Source organism: Camellia sinensis, chromosome 1 (genome assembly GCF_055761805.1).
Source record: "Camellia sinensis isolate YWXY chromosome 1, ASM5576180v1, whole genome shotgun sequence".
Taxonomy (NCBI): domain Eukaryota; kingdom Viridiplantae; phylum Streptophyta; class Magnoliopsida; order Ericales; family Theaceae; genus Camellia; species Camellia sinensis.
The window spans coordinates 185405997-185426632 of NC_138961.1; the positions used below are offsets into that span (position 1 = coordinate 185405997).

At 35.1% G+C, this 20636-nt stretch overlaps 2 protein-coding genes across 4 annotated transcripts; one reads left to right on the top strand and one right to left on the bottom strand.

Annotated features, from left to right (window-relative positions):
* The first annotated feature begins 624 nt into the window (after positions 1–624).
* LOC114257093 (NAD-dependent protein deacylase SRT2) lies at positions 625–12068 on the top strand. 3 transcript variants are annotated; one of them, XM_082890405.1, is made up of 12 exons: positions 625–848; positions 1860–1960; positions 2052–2094; positions 2201–2438; positions 2539–2604; positions 6823–6868; positions 9158–9318; positions 9408–9537; positions 10493–10654; positions 11290–11417; positions 11627–11726; positions 11819–12068. In XM_082890405.1, exons 3-12 carry the CDS (start codon positions 2073–2075, stop codon positions 11867–11869), a joined length of 1104 nt encoding a protein of 367 aa, XP_082746531.1. In that variant the 5' UTR covers positions 625–848; positions 1860–1960; positions 2052–2072; the 3' UTR covers positions 11870–12068. The 3 variants fall into 3 exon arrangements, with proteins under 3 accessions (XP_082746531.1, XP_028052622.2, XP_082746535.1); XM_082890409.1 differs by having other exon boundaries at positions 672–848; positions 1757–1960; XM_028196821.2 differs by lacking the exon at positions 1860–1960 and having other exon boundaries at positions 638–848.
* A 1443-nt stretch (positions 12069–13511) lies between these two features.
* On the bottom strand, positions 13512–18060 carry LOC114256948 (RNA polymerase II transcriptional coactivator KIWI). Its single transcript, XM_028196644.2, has 4 exons — positions 17601–18060; positions 17409–17514; positions 13973–13995; positions 13512–13895 (listed from the first exon to the last, which is right to left on the bottom strand). The coding sequence occupies exons 1-4, from the start codon at positions 17730–17732 to the stop codon at positions 13836–13838; spliced, it is 321 nt and encodes a 106-aa protein (XP_028052445.1). The 5' UTR covers positions 17733–18060; the 3' UTR covers positions 13512–13835.
* Between the last annotated feature and the right edge of the window lie 2576 nt (positions 18061–20636).

The window sequence follows — 20636 nt, forward strand, 5'->3', positions numbered from 1 at the left end:
TTTTTTATTAGAATAGAGAGAGAGATAGAGAGTGAGTGTGGTGGGATGTGTGTAAGTGACTTTATTGAATTATTTTTATTTTTTTTAAGCTAATCTCAATCATAGATGTTCAGTAGAGTGATCTGGGTCATCACCTGGAGGGAAGATTGGAGAGGCACGCTGGAGAGAATCTGAACTCCCTCCTACCAACCTCTCCAACTAGCACCTCTGTTTGAAAACAAATTTTGCCATTACTTTTGACAGCTAACTATCATCTTATAATCACTTTTAGCTACTGTCAATTGCATCTGGCGATTACCATATGTGATCATCAACAATGACCTTTTATGAGATAATCGCTTTCACTTAATTATTTTAAAAAAAATTAAATACTTAAAATACACGTATAAGAAAAAAAAAAAAAAAAAGAAGCATGTAACACTTGTTTAACGAAAAATAAATAAAAAGACATGTTTACTGTTTTTATAAATAAAAAATAAAAAAATTATAAATATTATCAAAATGGCACATTTTCATATTGACCTATAAAATATTAACTCATTTTACCATTCTGATTTCACATCGGTTAAATTGTAGGAATTTTATTACGGTCTCAAATATTTTGCATGATAATATGCAAAAATATGAAGACAAAAACGAAATAAAACGATGTGTTCAATGTTCCGACACACAGAGAGTGAGAGAGAGAGAGAGGGGAGACGTAAAAATTTTACAATCCACAAAAACATCCACAGACTTGAGAGGCTGACCCTTCTCTTCTCAGCGTTTGGTTTGCGAGAAAAGGGTGAGAAAAATCAAAATCAAAAAAGGTCATGGCGATGCTATTGCCTTCCCGATCCTTCCTGTCTGTAAGTCCTCTCTCTCTCTCTCTCTCTCTCGTGAATTCTGATACGAACGAATTACAGTTAAGGCTATGTATGTTTGGATAATAAGAATATTCAAGTAATGGGAGTGTAATTTCTGGTACCAATTCCAGAATCAAATTTCTCTACTATGTGTAATCTGATTCCACTACTTTCTCATAGGAATCATAAAAGTAATTGGGCTTATAATTTTTATTTATTTATTTTTATCATTTTCTCATGAAGAATTTCTAACAGAAACCAAATGTTTAATTGAATTAACAGGGCATTAATAGGACTCTGTTCAAGTTGAGATGATGTTTTATTTTATGTAGAATCTTTGTTGTAATGGATGAAAAACAACTATTTTCACCTTCTCATTTGAAATCCACTTATACCAAGGCACTCAAATCCTTGCATTCATTGGTTTATATCTAAATTGTAAGTTTTTCAGTTCATTTGAAACCTACTCATAACAAGGCACTCAAATCCTTTTTTTTTTTTTTTGATCAACAACAAAAGTAATTTTATGAAAAACAAGAAGGGGACAATAAGTCCTTTTTAATGAACACAACCATTACACCAGGAAAGAACACTAAAAAGACATATACATTGCAACTATGATGCACTGACACCTCTCCGGAGGTGGCATACAGGTGTTTGACATGCTTGAGAGAGTCGAACATGTTGTGGACTCGTTGGGATATGCTAGAGACACGCTGAAGACCACTTTCAAAAAGAAAAAAAGAAAATTTAATTATTTTTACTAAAATAACATACCTAAGACATATAATGAAATATTATAAATTATATGTTTTGCATATGTTTCCAACATGTCATGCATTTTTTGAAAATTTGTGTGTCTGTGCTTCTTAGCATTGCACATCCTTACTTTTTTATTTATTAATTTTTAGTTTGAATCCATGAATGCAAAAGCAACCTAGGAGTTGATATCTTTGGCACACTAAATACATTCAAACTAGTGCAAGACTGAGATGATAACTTGTGTGTGGGCAGTGCTACGACCGAGTTACATTCTGAATAGAAGATGTTTGTGACCATACATACAGATTTAGCAAATACATTGTTTATTAGAAAGAGAAACAAATGGAAAAAAGGTATACTAGTGAATACATTGTTTATCCTTTAGTTTTCTCTAGTCCCAGGTTTGAATTTATTAACATCCCTCCCTGCTATCTGAACATACAGACTGTCAAAGATGTGAAGAAAATGCTTGGGACTACAACGAAAGGCTAGTGCTTATTTATTTATTTTTATTACCATCTCTTCAGCTCCTGTCCTGCAATGTTCTATACTTTTGGTATAATTGTTTGTTATTCTGTTTTCTGTCTTTACAGATTTGCTTCAGTCAAGTCGTAAAAATCTGTGGTCTTCAAGGAAAGTGAAAAGAATCGTTCCTTTTCAGGGCTCTGTAAAATTTGTACAAACTACATGTCGAATATCTGTTCTTGGGACTTCATCAATAACTAAAGAAAATGTGTCTTCAAACTTTTTGAGGGACAAGCAATTGGTTCCTGATTCAGATCCCCCAAGCATCAAAGATGTTGAGCTTTTGTACCAATTCTTTGATCAGAGGTTTCCAAATTTGACATTCTCTTAATAATAAATGCGGTTCAGAACTATGTGTATGTTTCTTCCTAGGTTCTGTTGTATTGATTATGTACTTATTGTGCAGTACCAAACTTGTCGTTTTGACTGGAGCTGGAATAAGCACAGAATGTGGAATTCCTGATTATAGAAGGTTCTATTTCCAATTTTTTAAAGTTTATGTGGAGCATATTAGTCCCTAAAAATTTTGATTGCAACCTCCAATCATAATTTACTTGTAAAAGTATGTCTCAGGGAAGCATGAATTTCGTAGCTGTAAGCTTTTTGAAATTTTACTAATTAATAATGGGCATTCTGGTTATTTTCTAGATATGAATTGTAATTCTGAATGTTAGTTTGAATTTTATTGTATTTTGTATATTTTGCCAATGTGGCAACCAAAAAGTACTTGCAGGTTGTTGCAAAAGCAAAATTTGTAAATCATTTGCAACAACTTTTGTTCTGTTTTTATTCCTTACTGGTTTTGTATATATTTCAGAATGCCGCATTTTGGTTGGCAGTAGTTGACTAGGTTTACCTTTGCCTTCTATCTTAATGTGTAGCACGTGGGCCTTCTTCACCATCAAAGATTTTCTTTCACCATGTCTTGTAATCGAATTTATTTGTTTTCCTTCTAAATGAATTGTGTATGGGTCTTCTTGTTGATTACCATCATTATCTAAAAAGAATATAATAAAATTTCTGTTGCTTATCTGGTTTTTGGTGTATTTAAATCTAAAAGAGCGTTCATGATTTGATATTCGGAGTACTTTCTAACATAGCCACTGAATTCTCAAGATTGAACCAACCAACCAACACAACCTACTTCTAGAACTTGTATTCATTCCTTCAGCTACTCGGGATGACTCGGGTTACAACTCCACCTTCTGACTCATCATTTCCTCCCAAACCAGGGGCATAACAACAAGAGGCAATACATCTACTTTAGCCATCTATTCAAACCATTCTATAGTGTGGCCCGCCCTAGGAATTCGACCACGCACTATGAGTTGGGTGAGCGGTGGGTCTCAGTACCATGGCTTTTAATGGCCTTTGATGCTTGTTCATTTCTTGGGAAGAAATGCAAGGCTTTAGTTTGTCATAAGGTTCCTCCCGTACAATGCATTGTTACATTTGGAGTTTGCTACATTATCTTTTGTTAGAATTTACCATCACCTACCACCAATTTACCATCACCTACCATCACCTACTCCTCACCTACTACACTCACCCTCTCCTATATAATGAGCCACTCACCATTTGTAATATATATCAATCAATATATCAATCATAATATACACACAATTTATGCTCTCTCTCTATCAGTTTATTTTTTATGGTATCAGAGCAGGTGTAGAACCTAATATTTTTCACTTCCCCGGCGGGCGGCAACCTCGCCTTAGCCGCCCGCCGGACCTCAACCTATTCAGCTTATTTTTCTACACATACCTTCCCATCACTGCCTAAATCCTTCTCTTCCTCGCCGGCCGAATTCCGGCTAAAAATGGATGTTCGCCGGCGAAATGACAAGCCATCACCCAAATCAGCCGGCGAACCTCTGAACCTCTGTCGCCTCCTGCAGCAATCCTTCTGTTGTCGCGTCGCCTTCGATTTCAGATCTGTGTTGCCTTCATCCTCCACCATCAGATGGCGTAGATCCGCTTTTTTAACTAAGGGAAAGCCTTCACCTTTAAATACATGACCCAGATGGCCACCACAAGCTGCACATGTAATTTCAATCCTCATTGCGGTTTATGGCTCCAGGAAGACTTTCAACCGGAGTTGAATTTAGTTGTTGCCTTGTAGAGAGGAGTTCCACATCCAGCACAGGTATAGACTCCCTCAGCAAAGAGCTTGCCCTCCCCTCTTCGTCTAATTTCTGCACAGACCCAGAAGCAGCCCACTTTTTTGTCCCCTTGGTCTTGGACTCTCTCTCTCTCTCTCCTATCATACACAGATCCATACATTATTTTTATTATCACTTCCTCTCACTCTCTCATAAAATAATACCCCCACTTTACCTTTATTTATTTTATTTTATCTTCACTTTTTCTTTATCTGCAGCTGCTCCACAGGGCACATGCTTATATTATTATTATTATTATTATTCTTACACAAAAAAAAAAAAAAAAAAAAAAATCAATTCCAACCCATTACAGGTTTTCACCAACATGGGCCACGCAACCCACGTGAATCAATACAATAAAATAAAATCAAATCAAATAAAAACAAGGCTTAGCAGGCTGAACTTTCTCAGGAGCATGATTACATTTGTTATTATTATTATTATTATTACTTTTGTTCTCCTAGCTTGTAATTTTCTTATTATTGTGGAAAAACAAGATGATTTGTTATTTTTGTCATTTTATTCATATCAGGGGATCAACCCCGATCACACTTTTTACATAAAAAAAAAAAAAAAAAAAACAACAACAACAACAACACAAATCGAAACAGTGGGATTTTTCTTCTCTACTCTGCCGCCGGTCTCTTCTTCTTGCCTCCGTCTTGGGCGGTCCTTGACGGTGTTGCCTCCGTGCTTCCTAGACCACCAAGCAAGTTGCCTCCTCCTTGCTCCTCCACTACAGCATATGGCGGACCTCCAAATCGGAACATCACGGTGGCCTTCCGCTTCAGCTCCTTATTTTCTGCTTTCAGCACACTTATCTCTGCTCGCGCATCCTTATACATGCGTTGGAGCAGAGCCAGTTGGGCGTTTAAATGCTGCACCTCATTTGTCCTACTCTGCAGCCGGTTCGACAAATTTGTGACCGCCGTCATGGTTTCCACACATGACTTCAGAGTATACTGATTGGCCTCAATATCAGTTTGCACCGCCATTTTTTGCTCCACCGACCGCATCGGAAAGTTCAATGGAGCAAAACCAGAGGTGTTTGGTTGAGGTTCACTGGCCACCGCACCAGTTATTTCTCTTGTGGACTCGTTCAGTTCTGGAAAGAGCGTAAGCAGACCACGGGACGAAGAGGCCATATTCTGGGTAGCTGAACGGGAAGACGAGGCCATGTTATGGGTTGCTGAGTGTTTCAGAGAAGGGTTGGTTACAGAATGGCAACAGAGGGTTCCAGAATCTCTTTCTCAGAAACGGAAGAGTTTTTTCAAAGGATTTTCAGAGGTTTCAGACTGGTTTGATTTCCACATGTTCTCTTAGCCTCCGCATTGATTTATATAGAACATGACGAAGAGGCCGACACGCGCACTGTCGATCACGTGCATCGCCGCGTGTCTGGCGCGCTTTTGATGGCTCGTCTTTTGATGAATTGGGCACGCCTTTTGATGGCACGCCTTTTGATGAATTGGGCACGCCTTTTGATGGCACGCCTTTTTATGGATTGGGCACGCCTTTTGATGGCACGCCTTTTGAAAGATTGGGCACCCCTTTTGAGGGTGCGACTTTTCAGGGGTCCGACAAGACTCTGTAAACTGTCCCGACATTGATTCCGGTTAGCTCCTTTATGGGTCCGACAAGACTCTGTAAACTGTCCCGACATAGATTCCGGTTAGTTTCTACATGGGTCCGACAAGACTCTGTAAACTGTCCCGACATTGATTCCGGTTAGCTCTTTTATGGGTCCGACAAGACTCTGTAAACTGTCCCGACATTGATTCCGGTTAGTTTTTACAAGGGTCCAGCAAGACTCCGTAAACTGTCACAACATTGTCTGCTACAACGGTCCGACATGACCCCATAAACTGTTTTCTACAACGGTCCGACATGACCCCATAAACTGTCTTCTACATCGGTCTGACACCGCCATCCAGTGTTCTCTACACCGTTATGACATCACCATACAGTGTCCTCTACAACGTTATGACACCCCCATACAGTGTCCTCTACAATGTTATGACACCACCATACAGTGTCCTCTACAACGTTATGACACCACCATCCAGTGTCTTCACCAATGGTCTGACACGACCATACAGTGTCACCTATCCTTTTTTATTTTTATGTATTTTCTTGTTTTGTTCCTCTCTTCAAACTCAAGTTGGTTAGTTTCTATCCTCCTTGAGTTTGCGGGGGGCTGTTAGAATTTACCATCACCTACCACCAATTTACCATCACCTACCACCAATTTACCATCACCTACCATCACCTACTCCTCACCTACTACACTCACCCTCTCCTATATAATGAGCCACTCACCATTTGTAATATATATCAATCAATATATCAATCATAATATATACACAATTTATGCTCTCTCTCTATCAGTTTATTTTTTATATCTTTTAATTTATAGACATTATCATTGCTACTCTAAATTCAATGCTTACAGGAATTTTTTCATATTTTGTTTTCATTTATTTATTTATTCTTATGAATATACTGGATTGTTTTGTTTCAATGCAGCCCAAATGGAGCTTACAGTTCTGGCTTCAGACCAATTACTCACCAGGTGATCTGAAGACATGTGCTCTATTTTCTTGATCTGTTATCATGTTTCTTTGTGGAAGGGGTAACTGTTTCTATTTGGTTTTAGGAGTTACCTTGATCAGAAGGAAATTAGAGCGAGGAGTAATAATAAAAAGAATGAAACAATTGGGAGCAGCTCCTTATGGAGTCAAAACATTAGAGAACGACTGTGAAAGAGATGAAGATAGCCTGACATTTATTAATTATTATCCAACAAAAAAGCTACTTTCTACATCATCTATTTAATCCAAAGGCTCAACAAGGAATAAAATATCAATACGAAGAAGATATATTGCAACCTAAAAGAACATGGATATATTGATGAATCAAAGAAATTGATGTCATTCTTGAAAAAACTCGGAAATTAATAAAAAATGAAATATTTTGGATCATATAGATACATCAAGGTTTGAGAATAGATATCATGCACGCAGTGGCGGAGCCAAGAAATTAAAGCAGAGGAGGCACTTATTAATTACAATATTAAATTTTTTTATAAAAATATTTAACATAAATTTTTACCATTAACTTCAAGAAAGATAAAAAAAAAAATTAATCAGTGTGTTTGGTTTTAGTTTTCTGAAAACCAAGTTTTTTATTTTTTATTTTAGTGAATATTTTTTAAATTTTAAACAATTTTTTTACTTTTTTAGATGCACATTACTTAGATATATATCCAAATAGTAAAATATTTGTGAAAAAATATTTAAAAAAAATTAATAAATACACAAAAATACAAAAAATGTATTGAATTTTCATATTATTTTTTGGTATTTAGTGTATTTTTTTTTTTAAAAATTCACAAATATTATACTTTTTAGGTATATTTATGTTAGGTGTGTCTAAAAATTAAAAAAATTTGCTTAAAATATTAAAAAAAAATTATTGAAAACATTAAAATACGGAAAATAAAAATATAGAATTTTTTGAAAACTGTTTTCTGAAAACTAGAACCAAATAAATTAAATATTATTTGTAATTAGTGTATCATGGACAATATTAAACAAAGTCATGGATATAAAGTTTTAAAATAAATTATATAATGATAAATTAATTTTTTTATACAAAATATGCGTAAAAATTCAATATAATAGTTATACCACGTCATTATTAACATGTGATATCACCAACCAATAGTAAAGAAACACATAAAGAATGAACGCTACATGTCAAATGTAACTAATAATTCAATAAATTTTATATTTTCATTGAGATTAATTATGTTTGCATGTCAATAGTGATAGACATCACCATTACATTGAAATTTTCATAGATAATAATATAGTAATCACTTTATTTTCAATCAAAATAACCATTATTATCCTTATTATTTTAAAAATGTCATTGACATTTAAAATAGTATTTTTATAAATTTTTTTATTTAAAGTATTTTCTTTATGTTTGCTTTTAAAAAAAAAAAAAATTTGCAAAACCCAGGGGGGGCATGTGCCCCTGCATGCACGCATTACAAATTTTGCAAATTTCATGTTTTGTGTATTAATTTATTTGTAATAACGAATAACTTAGATTAATAAATTTTCTATGTTTTGTGCTTCTTGTGCAACACATAAGTTTTTGACAGTTGGTATCAGCTCCATTACATCAACGACCTGTAACTGTGTTATAGGATTGCATACTCACTGAAAAATGAAAATTATGCTCCATTAAGTTGAATTTTTGTAGCTCACTTTAGTGATCATAACATTAATCAGTCTTACACAAGCTGGAACTAGTACGGAATGGAAATGACTTAGGTATCCCACATTTGGAGCTCGAAAAAAGGATCTGTGAAATGGCTTGAGACTGCCATTCTTCTATTTGAAACAAAGCACTTTAATATTTTGCTGAAAATATTGTGAAAATAAATAAATTTTCTTGTACTTATTTATGTGAAGTCATTTGTGGCACAAATGCTTCCTATTCATTAAAAAAGATTCAGTGCAACCCGTGCACATCATAGTGACATTGCCTCATCCCTTAATTTCATCAGTGTTCTTTGTTTTCTTGATTTTATTCTGAATTTAACTGATGGAACCATGGACATTAATCTTTCTGATACGGATCTGATGTAAAGTGAGGTTTTATTCATCTGATCCTTCCAGTCTTCCTTAAAACTGCATGAAATTTTACGGTTAACATTTCCTCTTGGTTTTCAAAAATTTGGCACAATTGATCAGTTACTTGAAATAGTCCACTGTAATTGTCCTTGTTTTCATTGACTGGCTGAAACTCCATGATTAATTTATGCCCTCTTGGGATCTTCTGTGTACAGGAGTTTCTCCGTTCAACCCGGGCCAGAAGGCGGTATTGGGCGAGGAGCTATGCTGGATGGAGACGCTTCACTGCAGCACAGCCTGGTCCAGCTCATTTTGGTTTGTCATCACTTGAAAAAGCCAGCCGGATAAATTTCATGATTACACAAAATGTTGACAGGTAACCAACTTTTTTTTCATATTGAATTTCAAGGCTCTGCAGTACCCTGAGCAAAACTGATGGACCCAATTCATCAACATCTTGTACAGGCTGCACCATTCTGCTGGTAGCAACCCACTCGAATTACATGGAACTGTCTATAACGTAGTTTGTATAGATTGCGGTTTTTCTAGCTGCCGTCAATTGTTTCAAGATCAATTGAAGGCCCTTAATCCAAAGGTTAGTCTCCTGATGCACAACTCATTGATTCAGAATAATGACTGTATAATGTATTTCCCTGATACCATATGTTACATTGCAGTATTTATCTATCAGAGCTCAAGAAGTGAGCCCATCACTTAAAACCATTATTGTTCTATTGGATGTTAAATTACTAAAAGTTTGTGATTTTGTCTCATTATTTAAATGTATAGGATTTGTCATGGAGTTTTGAATCCTGTGTTTTCAAATCCTGTAATTTCTTGAATATCTTATTTAACTTGGGATTCCAAAGACAATGATTTTAAAGTTAAATATCTTCATGGAAACTTTTATACTTAAATTTGCTCTTGTTACATCATGCTTTTTTGCAAGGGAATGATTAACAATGCTGGAAAAACAAAACTTATTCCCATTTTCAAATGCTTTTCAAATTTTAAGCAGTACAATTTTGCTTCTTCATGTAGTGAAGATTTAGAACCCAACTACGATGATATAGTGCTCAGGCGAACAGAATTATGTAGAAGAATGAAATTGTGTGATGTCTTTTTTTTTTGTTACCAGATAATGATCACTTTAAATTGAAGCCAAATTTGTTTATACATAGCATTGTTTGCAAGGTGTTTGGCATTACCGGCTGTTCATAAACTTCCAGATGCATTGACCTCATGGCATGCATAAGAATAACTTTTACTATTTACCCTTTGGAAACATCTTTTATTAGTAATCAGTTCAGATCTAAAAGAATCGGCTTTGAGTTCCGTATCATGCAATGTAGTCCCATTTCTATGACGGCAGGAACAATACATATGAATCTTTTCTGTAGGTTCCGTTGCAGTTATCTTTTTGAATACTTTGTCCTATTGTATGCATTAGAATGGTAGAAATTGAATTTAGTCGTAGCCTCATAGTCATAGTTCAATTTACTCGCCCTTTATTTGAGGTGGCAATTGAATAATGTATCGTTTCCTTGCAGTGGGCTGCGGCAATTGAAAGTTTGGACTATGACAGCCGGTCAGATAAGAGCTTTGGCATGAAGCAAAGGCCTGATGGTGACATTGAGATTGATGAGAAATTTTGGGAGGAAGGTCTTCAAATCCCAACTTGCCAGAAATGCAATGGAGTGCTCAAACCTGACGTAATACATTTGACTTTTAATATATGTATTTGCAGTGTTTCAGTTTGCTTTCTTGGAGGGTGCTTATAATTCTCACCCTGAAAGAAGAATATGATTTGGTATGATTGTAGGTGATGTTGAAAAGATATGCACACTGAATAGCCAATACCTGCTGATCAAACCCTTATATCTGTCTATTGCTTTACATATTAAAACCTTAGACACTAAATGATAATTAATGTGCCCCCATTGTTCTTTGTAAAAAAGAAAAGGGAACTGTTACCGCAGATGCATTTTTAGAGGACAACATACACATACTGATCTCTTAACCTTCCTGCGTAGCGAAGTTGCATATGTTTCGATGTCGATATTATGTTGTGTTGTGATACCAAAGAAAGAAATGTGGAGTAGAACTTCCTTTGGTTATGGTCTCATTGTCATAATTTGTCATTGATTCAAATTATTTTTGCTCCACTGACAGAGAGGATCTATTATTTTTTATTGAATTGTATGGTCAGTAGGAGTTCTTTGTAGTTTCTCTTGGTTTTATATCATTGCATTTAGCTTCTCTGCGCACACACTTCCTTGAACTACATAAAAAATATATATCCCGAGGTAATCCCTTAGATGCTTGTATGTATTTGATAATTTTGAAGGTTGTCTTCTTCGGCGATAATGTCCCCAAGGATAGAGCTGATAAAGCAATGGAATCTGCAAAAGAATGTGATGCTTTCCTTGTTCTTGGATCAGCTCTCATGACCATGTCTGCTTTCAGACTTGTTAGGTACAAAATGTTGTTGCTTTTCTTTTCCTCTATTGGGTCTGTTACCAGATAAGCTTTATGTATGAAAAAAATTTGGATTCGTATTTACCTTGGAAAAATTGAATATCATATCTAATCTGAGGAAAATTTAAGAGAGTAATGTATACTGTATTTTCCTCCAAATTATTGATAATCTCTGGTTGATATGGCTCTTCAAATTGATTTTACAGAGCTGCTCATGAGGCAGGTGCTGCTACTGCAATTGTAAATGTAGGTGTGACCCGGGCTGATGATTTTGTGCCCTTAAAAATCAATGCTCGACTCGGAGAGGTCTGGTTCCTTGGAATTACTTAAGCAGCAAGTTCTTCGCAACTGGTGTGATAGCTTATCTGATCATAAAATCGCTTTGTTTGTTGGTGCAGATATTGCCAAGATTGCTTGATTTTGGTTCCCTCAGCATTCCTGCTCTCTAGTGATGGTACAAGAAAATAGATTTGATACAATATAGAGCTTGACTCTTTTAAAAGACAGCATTGCTTGAATATTTGTTGTTGCCTGATTCAAGGTCCATCATCGGCTTAATTTTTTTGTGGATGATCCATTTTGTCTTGTATGTTGTGTTAAACATTGTACGAATATTGAATTTTTTATTTTATTTTTTATTTTGGTGTATAGCTTAGCTTGTACATGTTTATATAATTTCTTTCCCGTCAAATAATGATGATGTGTTTGGAAGGAAGGAAAGTCAGCTCGTTCACTTATTAGACAAAAATGGCTTAGTGTGAGTGTTTCATTGGCTTCTCTTGTCGAAGCAAAAAATAAGCAAAAACTCACAATCAAATGCATAAATTCATTATGAGATGTACACAAAAGCAACAAATACACCACCATCAAAAGTACATTACAAGGTATTAACTTTCGCTTGCAAATGCATGAACTTTTTATAGAAGTTATTTGCAAAGTAGACCTTGCAACTTGCAAGTAGAGACAAGTCTATTTTAAAAATAGACAGAAAACATTAGAGGGGAGTAATGTTTTACTCATCATAAAGTGACAATTCTTTGGATACTGATTTAAAAGTATGTTAGAGGTTGTAACAAAAAGGATAATACTAGTTCTGCAATTGAATTGAAGCCAAGTTTGGGAATTTGTAAAAAGGTCAAAAAGTTATTCAAAAAGTTAAAAAGTTAACATTATTTACCAAAAGTCAACAATTACGGCTGCACAACTCTCAATTCGAATTTTTCTCTACAAATTAATTTTTACAATTTTTTATTACATATTTTTTTATAAAAAGTCAAAAAGTTAACCCAAACATCCATATTTTCAACCTCAAACACTCCAAACAATCCCTGAGTTGGTTGTGAACTGAGTTCGGTTTGTTAAGTAAATAAATAAACTCAAGTCAGATTATTAGTAAACGACTTAAGCTCGAGTAAACTAAACTTATTTATCTTTATTTAAATAACGTAAATAAAAATAAAAATAAAAATTATTATTGAGTTTTGAGTCCACCTTGAGCTGGATTAGTTATTGAGCCAAGCTCAATCCCTGTAAAGCTCAACTTAACAAAGTTAGTTTGCAGCCCTAAATAGTGTCCAAATGATCCAGAAAGAGAACCTATGAGCACGGATATGACCAAAGTCCTAAACGACAGTTCCAATATGGATAAATTGTGTTTTAACATTGTCGTTCATGATTATCACTATTAAATTATATTGATACAACAAATTGGTTGATTTGGCATCCAATTAACATGAATTGTCTTTGTGAGGTCACCTTGAACAATCATTTTTCAAATTTGTCATGCATCCACCAATACAAGATATCTAAACTCATTGCACAATTAATGAAACCTATAGTAATTATCGTGAATCCTATACTGATCATTTTTCAAATTTTCCATGAATCCACCAATACAAGATATCTAAACTCATTGCACAATCAATGAATCCTATAGTAATTATCGTGAATCCTATAGTGATAATGGCAACGGGGCCCACCCCAAATCATATCAGGAGTATAGCAAATCTGGGAGCTCGCTAGGGCAATGCTCATTGTCTGTTCAAATGGTTGGAAATCTTGAAATGATTCCAGTCCTCAAGACTTTCTAAATTAACACCAAGAAACACATGCATCCTAGATTTAATAGCAAGTTTGCCAAAAGCTACCCAGTTTCCATCCTCAAATAGATACACAAAATCAACAGTTTCATTCACCATTCCATCCTAGTCCCTACAAGATAGACAAAATATAGCAATTTGATAACATTTAATAGCAAGTTAGCTAAAAGTTACTCCTCAAATAGATACAAAATCAACAGTTTCATTCACCATTCCATCCTAGTTCCCTAGAAGGTAGACAAAATACAGCAATTTCAGTTCCATTGACAACGCTTCCTTCAGTGACATCAAACAGATACTCATATCCTCCAGCTTTCTAACCATTCTCAGCAACTGCCTGGTCAATTTCATCAACATGGTCTCGAAGTACATTCCACTACAAACGAAGGTAAATTAAATATAATTCCTTCAATAGGATAAAAGAAAAACAAAAAAGGGACATCCAAAACATACCTGATCCATGGGTAGTGAAATACCTGAAACAGTGCAATGAGACTATTATTATTTGATCTCATCTAATGTACAAACTCAACATCTATACATGACACATTTAAACAAAAATCCTCAAGTTCTTTCATGAGAGGCAATTACAATCATAGCCCTAAGTTTTTCTAGAAAAAAAAAAAAAAGTCATGATAATTTACATAACCGAATACTCAAAAAAATAACGAAAATATTTCAATAAACTAGTCAAGGTAAAGCACTCTAACACTGACATTCTATACAGTATATATAGTTTTCCCAATAAAAAGTTCAACTTGAAACCTGCCAGCAGAAGTCAATGTAAGGGATTGGAGTATTTATAATAAAAAAAAAATGTAAGGGATTGGAGTAGAGCACAAAAGCTAGTTTCAAATTGAATAAGTAGGCAGGGAACATGTAGCAACTCTCTACAGACTCAAACAGGAAAATACTGTAAGGTTTGCACAATATTAGAATGAAGAAAAGCCTAAGGAAATTATTGCCGATTTGCAGATAAAGTTAAAAAAAGAAGAAGCAATTTTCACTTCAAAAAAGCAATATAAAGATGAAAAAAATAAGTAGAGCTTAACTTTTACATTGAAAGTTATAATATTCCAAATGGTAAATTAGATACACACAACACAACACAACACCTAAAATATATAACATGCTAACCAAAAATACGCAAATATATACAATACCAAGAGCATACATATATATATGTTGCCCTTATTTTAGTCCAAAATAATGCCCTTATTTTTGTAAAGATAATGATTTTCATTTTAGATGCTATCTTTTATTATAATTGTTTAAAAAATTAATATGCAAGACAATCATTGTCATATATAAATGTGTAATTCATAATAAGAAACACTTTAACATAGCTTTATTAAGCACTCCATAAGAAAACTGTACAATTTGTCAGTATTTTCAATAACAATTGTATAAAGTATGTTCACAATGCACAAGTTTCTTCAACACTTTCTCTAACATATCTACTTTCTCATGTGATCTAGCACGTTCTAACAAATTCTATGTCCAATGATATTATTGTTAGGTGCCAATTAAATTCCATGTGATTTACACAAATGACAAATCCCATGTACTTTTACAAAGAGTTTCATAGCTTCCATATTCCATGTCCTTTCCATATTCATTTCAAATATGCTATAACAAAAAGGATAGGAAGATACATTTGAAACACCATTCACCTTTAATTTAACCAGTACCACGGGCTAAAAAATGTCCCTTCGTCCTTAAATTATCTAACTTTTCCCATTTTAAATAAGTAATGTGCAACTGCAAATAGCTAATGCATCATTCATTTGTAGTCTAAGAAGTACGGACACTTCTAAGAAGGTAACGTATCTGTGTGTCGAACACCGACACTCTTTGGACACTTCCCCGACACGTGTCCAACACTCTTCAAAACATGTCATATTTTTAAAAGACCTGGACACTCTTTGAACACTTGGAAGACAAGCGTGTATCTCTTAAACACACGTGTCTATCGATTAGACACATGTGAAACTAATTATAATTTTAAACAAAACAACTTAGAATACAATAATAAAACTAAAACCATATAAATTTATAGGGATTAGTCTCATATTACATTTTTTTTTATTATTTTTGAATGATATATTCATATATATAACATATAATAAAAATATAAAATTATATATTTTATGTATGTTCCCACATGTCGTGTCTTGCATTTTTTAAAAATTAACGTGTAGGCGTGTCCGTGTCATATCCATGTCGTGTCACATGTCTGTGTCCATAATTCTTAGTTTGTAATTAATTAAAAGATAAATTGCACTTTCACTTTCACCCCTTAAAGTATGTATGACTAGGGGCAACTTGGACAGGTTTGGTCGGATTGAGAAGTTGTCCAAACCCAGCACAAGTTGTGTTGAGACTTGCTCAGGCCCGAATTGTAACCCGAGGTTACCTGCCCAAGTCCGACCCGAGTTAAGCCCGAATTGTAAATGAATTTTAATATATATTTTTTTTATAACTTTTTTTTTAGTTACATTATTAAATTATTAAAATTTGATTCTATTTACATTTTTTTTATTTATAGAAAATCACTAATACCATCAAAACAAATAATTCATATAATGTAAGAGAGATGTCGCTATAGTAACCTTTACAATTTATGAGTGAAAATAAAAAAAGTAAGATTTTATATTATTTGTATATATAATATATATTCAATATGATTTAATAATATAAATTACTTTAATATCATGTAATGGCTAACAATTTATATGTATATTTAATATTTTTAAATATCTATATATGTATAATTCGGGTTTCGGATTGCTCGGGTTGTTTGGCGCCTTTCCCTAAGCCGGCCTAAATTTAATTCGGCCTTCTGAATTTTTGTCTAAACTCGTACTAAATTTAAAAATATCTTATTTAAGCCCTAAAAAAATTTGGGCGAGCTTTTGAATTTTTGCCCAAACTCGTACTAAATTTAAAAATATATTGTCTAAACCCTAAAAATAATTCGGGCTGGGTTCAGGTTGCTTGGGTTGAACCCGCTCAAATTGCACCCCTATGTATGTCCCTTTTATCACTTTGCTCCTTCAAAAAAAGATTATCTCACTTTGGTCCTAAAATTAGCTAAGTTTTCCCACTTTGGTCCAATTGCCAATGGCTGCTAGGGTTGAAAGGGTTGTTTTGAAATTCTTCTTCTTAGTATCTCAACTTAGCCCTACACACAAAGTTTGTGTGTTTGTAAGAATGGAGAGGGTGAAATTGAGTTGATTTGTAAAGTGTTGGGGTGCAGGTTTTGCAGAGAAACTAGATTTATTTATATGATTTCTAAAGATGCAATCTTCATAATAAGAAACAATAACCATTCAAGACAATCAAATACTCAATGGCTTCAATCATTTTTTCTCTCATCAAAATTGTAATGATTCTACCTTTATAACTAGAGGGAATTTAACAGTTCCTTTCATCATAACTATGAAGAGTCTAAGAATACGAAAACCTAAATTATAACTGCTGAGTGAGTGAGTGAACTAGGTCAGTACGCTCATCACACTCCAATCAATCTTAGAAATTATCAAGAAAGCAAAATCCAGATTCCCTGTTTGGTTTGTGGATTTATTGAGACGAAGAGAAAATGCTAAAGAAATCACTATTCATGGTTTATCGGTTACGTTACGACACAAAATCAAGTTTTTGACAAATTTTTAGTTGTAGATGTGAATTAGGGTTTCATATCATTGGGGGTTTCCTTGTCAATTTCCTTTCCTTTCAAATTCCAAATTCCAAACAAAACCAAAACGAAACTACCAAATACGAAAAATCACTGCAACAGTGGTACATACAGAAGAAGCACATAGTGATAGTATATCAAATCGAAAGCATACATAGAAGAGTAGACAAAAATTGATAAAAAAAAATGAACCTTTTTTGCCAGGCATTTGCTTGCCATCTTTGACATAGAATTCCCGAATATCGACCACAATTTTTCCTTGCCAGTTCCTCACAGAAACTCTCCGATTCTTCGAAATCTATAAACACCAAACACAAATTCCCCATTCGATAAACATATATACAGTGTATGTGTATGTAAATAGACAAGTGAATTGACAGAGACCTCGCAGACAACGACGTCGTCGCCGTCGTCGGAATCATCATCGGCGGAGTCCTTCTTTGAGATTTTCTTAGGGGGAGCGTCGCCGTCGGATGCGTACTCTTCCTCGTCCTTCTTCTTTCCCCTTTTAAACATTCTTCTTGTTCTTCTTCCCTCTGTATATACAAATGAGAGTAACTATGGTGGTGGACGACGATACAAAACCCTAGAGACAGAGACAAAGAGCGCGATCGCTGCGTTGGGTTACACAAATACTAGCGGTATGGCTCGAGCAAGATTCTTGCTTGCCCTCTCTACTTGCCCTCTCCGGTTAAGATTCACTCCAAGAATTTATGAGATCATTTTTTTAAAAAATCAAAAATTAAAAAGTAATTTTTTTGAGATGATTTGAACTATTAGATTTTTTTAAGTTGAATCTTAAGCGTTACAAGGAGGGCTAAGTAGAGAAAGTAAGGAAAAGATTCTTGTTCGTATCATCCTCCTTAACTTCTTACTTGTTAGTAGGGGTGGGCGCAGGTCGGTTGTGGCCATGGAATCTCTAATTCACCATCCGTCTGTCAGATTGGTGGATTAGAGAAAATCAATTCGCATCCGTCTGCCAATCCGGCGGATGTGGATTGAGCGGATTGGCGGTGAATCGGTTTGGCGGTTTGAAATTTTATAAATTTTCAACATAGTTCAACTTGTGCACTTCCTTAAGAAAAAAAAAAAAAGAAAAAAAAGAAAGTATTATAGTCAATGACTTAAAAAAGTATTACAATTACTGCATGTCTCATAAAAAAAAAGAAAGTTTGAAACTTTAGAATATCACAATCATTGCATACCTCATCCACATATTACAATTAGGGGTGTGCATAATACCGCCGAAACCGCCGAAACCGCCAAAACCGCACCGAACCGCACCGCAAAGGCAAATTCGTTATTATTTGCCAATCGAACCGCCGGTTTTTGGTAAGAAAAATGGCAAATTCTAGTGACACTTTTATCAATCCGCCGGTTTCTATTTTTCTTCCAAACCGCACCGACCCGCACCGCTATTAAATCATGTTTTTATAAGATTCTAAAAATTATTTTTTACTTAAGTTTTCTTGGTGTTCTATACCTTAGAATATAGTATTACATTACTGCTCGAGGGGAATTCAAGATGTTAGTTATCCAAAATAAAGTTGGATTCCAATTCACTTTTCAAGATGCTTAACATCACGGTATCTCTCGTCTTTTTTTTACTCTTTGATTTAAGTTTTATAATTTAAATTATATTTTTTATAAACCGCCAATCCGCCCGAACCGCCAAGGCAAATCCGTCATTATTTGCCAACCGAACCGCCGGTTTTTGATAAGGAAAATGACAAATTCTAGTGACACTTTTATCAATCCGCCACCCGCCATACGGTTTCTATTTTTCTCTCAAACCGCACCGACCCGCACCGCGCACACCCCTAATTACAATCACAACATGCTTTATCCACATAAAATATTACAATTTGTGGTTCTTAAAATATAAAAATAATTCAAACCACCAAAACCATGAACAGAGTAATAGTAGAGATTGTATATCTCTGTATTGTATATCTCTGTATATCCCAGCGGAGTCGCCAGAAACTGTAGACATCCCCGAACGTCCCGGGAGGAAATCCCCTCCGTTTTGTTCATTGGGCTCACTACAGTTCAGGACTCGAAGTCACGGTCTTGTATCTAATCTCGCAGAGTGCAATGCAAGACCGATGAATCATCAAAGAGTCCAAATCCGGCAAATCGTTTTTGAAAATCGATTTTTTGAAAGAAGTACCCAACATGGACTGCTTTGCCAGATACAGAGTCGCCACTTAAATATTTTATTTTGAAAAATTTAGGAAACCCTGACTTGTTGCCTAAGGCCACGTGTCCGTCATCACCAAAGTTGCCTCGGCTCGGGAACTTGGGTACGATTAGGGAAGGTCACTTCGTGAGCACCTCCGCTCGTCCGATCAAAGATCGGCCTCTACTAACTATGATATCGAGTTTTGAAAACATTATGCGTTCTTATTCCGGTTATTAGCCTAGATTTACTATGTGATGCGCGCAGCATACAAGTATAGACTGGGTCACCTGAATTGGAACAAAGCATCTCATGTTTGTTTTGAAAATGGTTTGATGGTGCTACCCGCAAGTAGGCTAAGGCGTGGATTTGCCACCCTCGGATGGGCTTAGAAAACATGATTTTGCCACTATCTAATGGGCTTAAAACTCACAATTAATGAATTGTTCCAATTCAAATAACCCAACCTTCACCCACAGGCATTCAGGCAGTTATATCATATAAGCACATAGCCTCATGGTAAGTATGCTATCATGGCAGTCACTCACACACATGCAAGGATGCTAAAGCATAAACACTTACTGAGTACTCCAAGCCAAAACAAAACTATGTTAGAAATCAATGCATGATCCTAACTATGCAGAAATGCCTAATGCAACACATGCAAAATACAACTAAGATAGGCTCGGCTATTCTAAACATGGCATATGATGATGCTACAGCTAGCACATATTCAACTTGGAATTGAAATACAAATGCAGTTAGTATGATGCGCTGAGCCCGGCGCATGCAAGACAGATGAATGAATGCAGACATGCTATCATACTGTATGCTAATTGAAACATGCCCTAATCTAACCATCATAAGCTGGTAAATAAAAGGGAGAAAGACGTGGGGTTGGAAGACATACATCATACACACGCACACTTATTACAGTTGTGCCCTCACTCGGAGGGTCCGAAAGAATAATATAGTCCGAATGATTAATACAGTCCAAAATGAATAATACAGTCCGAATGAATAATATAGTCCGAATAAATACAAAATCCTAATTAATTAACAAATTAACTAGGAAAGTGAGTAAATTAACATGCAAGCCTATGGACCGCCTCAGCTCTGTTCCGAATGATGGGAGATGCATGCTTGAGTTGCCCGGTGCGGAAATCCATTGCGATGCCCCAATTCGCCTCTGTTTGCAATTAATGCCGGAATGCTGTGCAAGGCTTTAAAAAGCTGCTGAT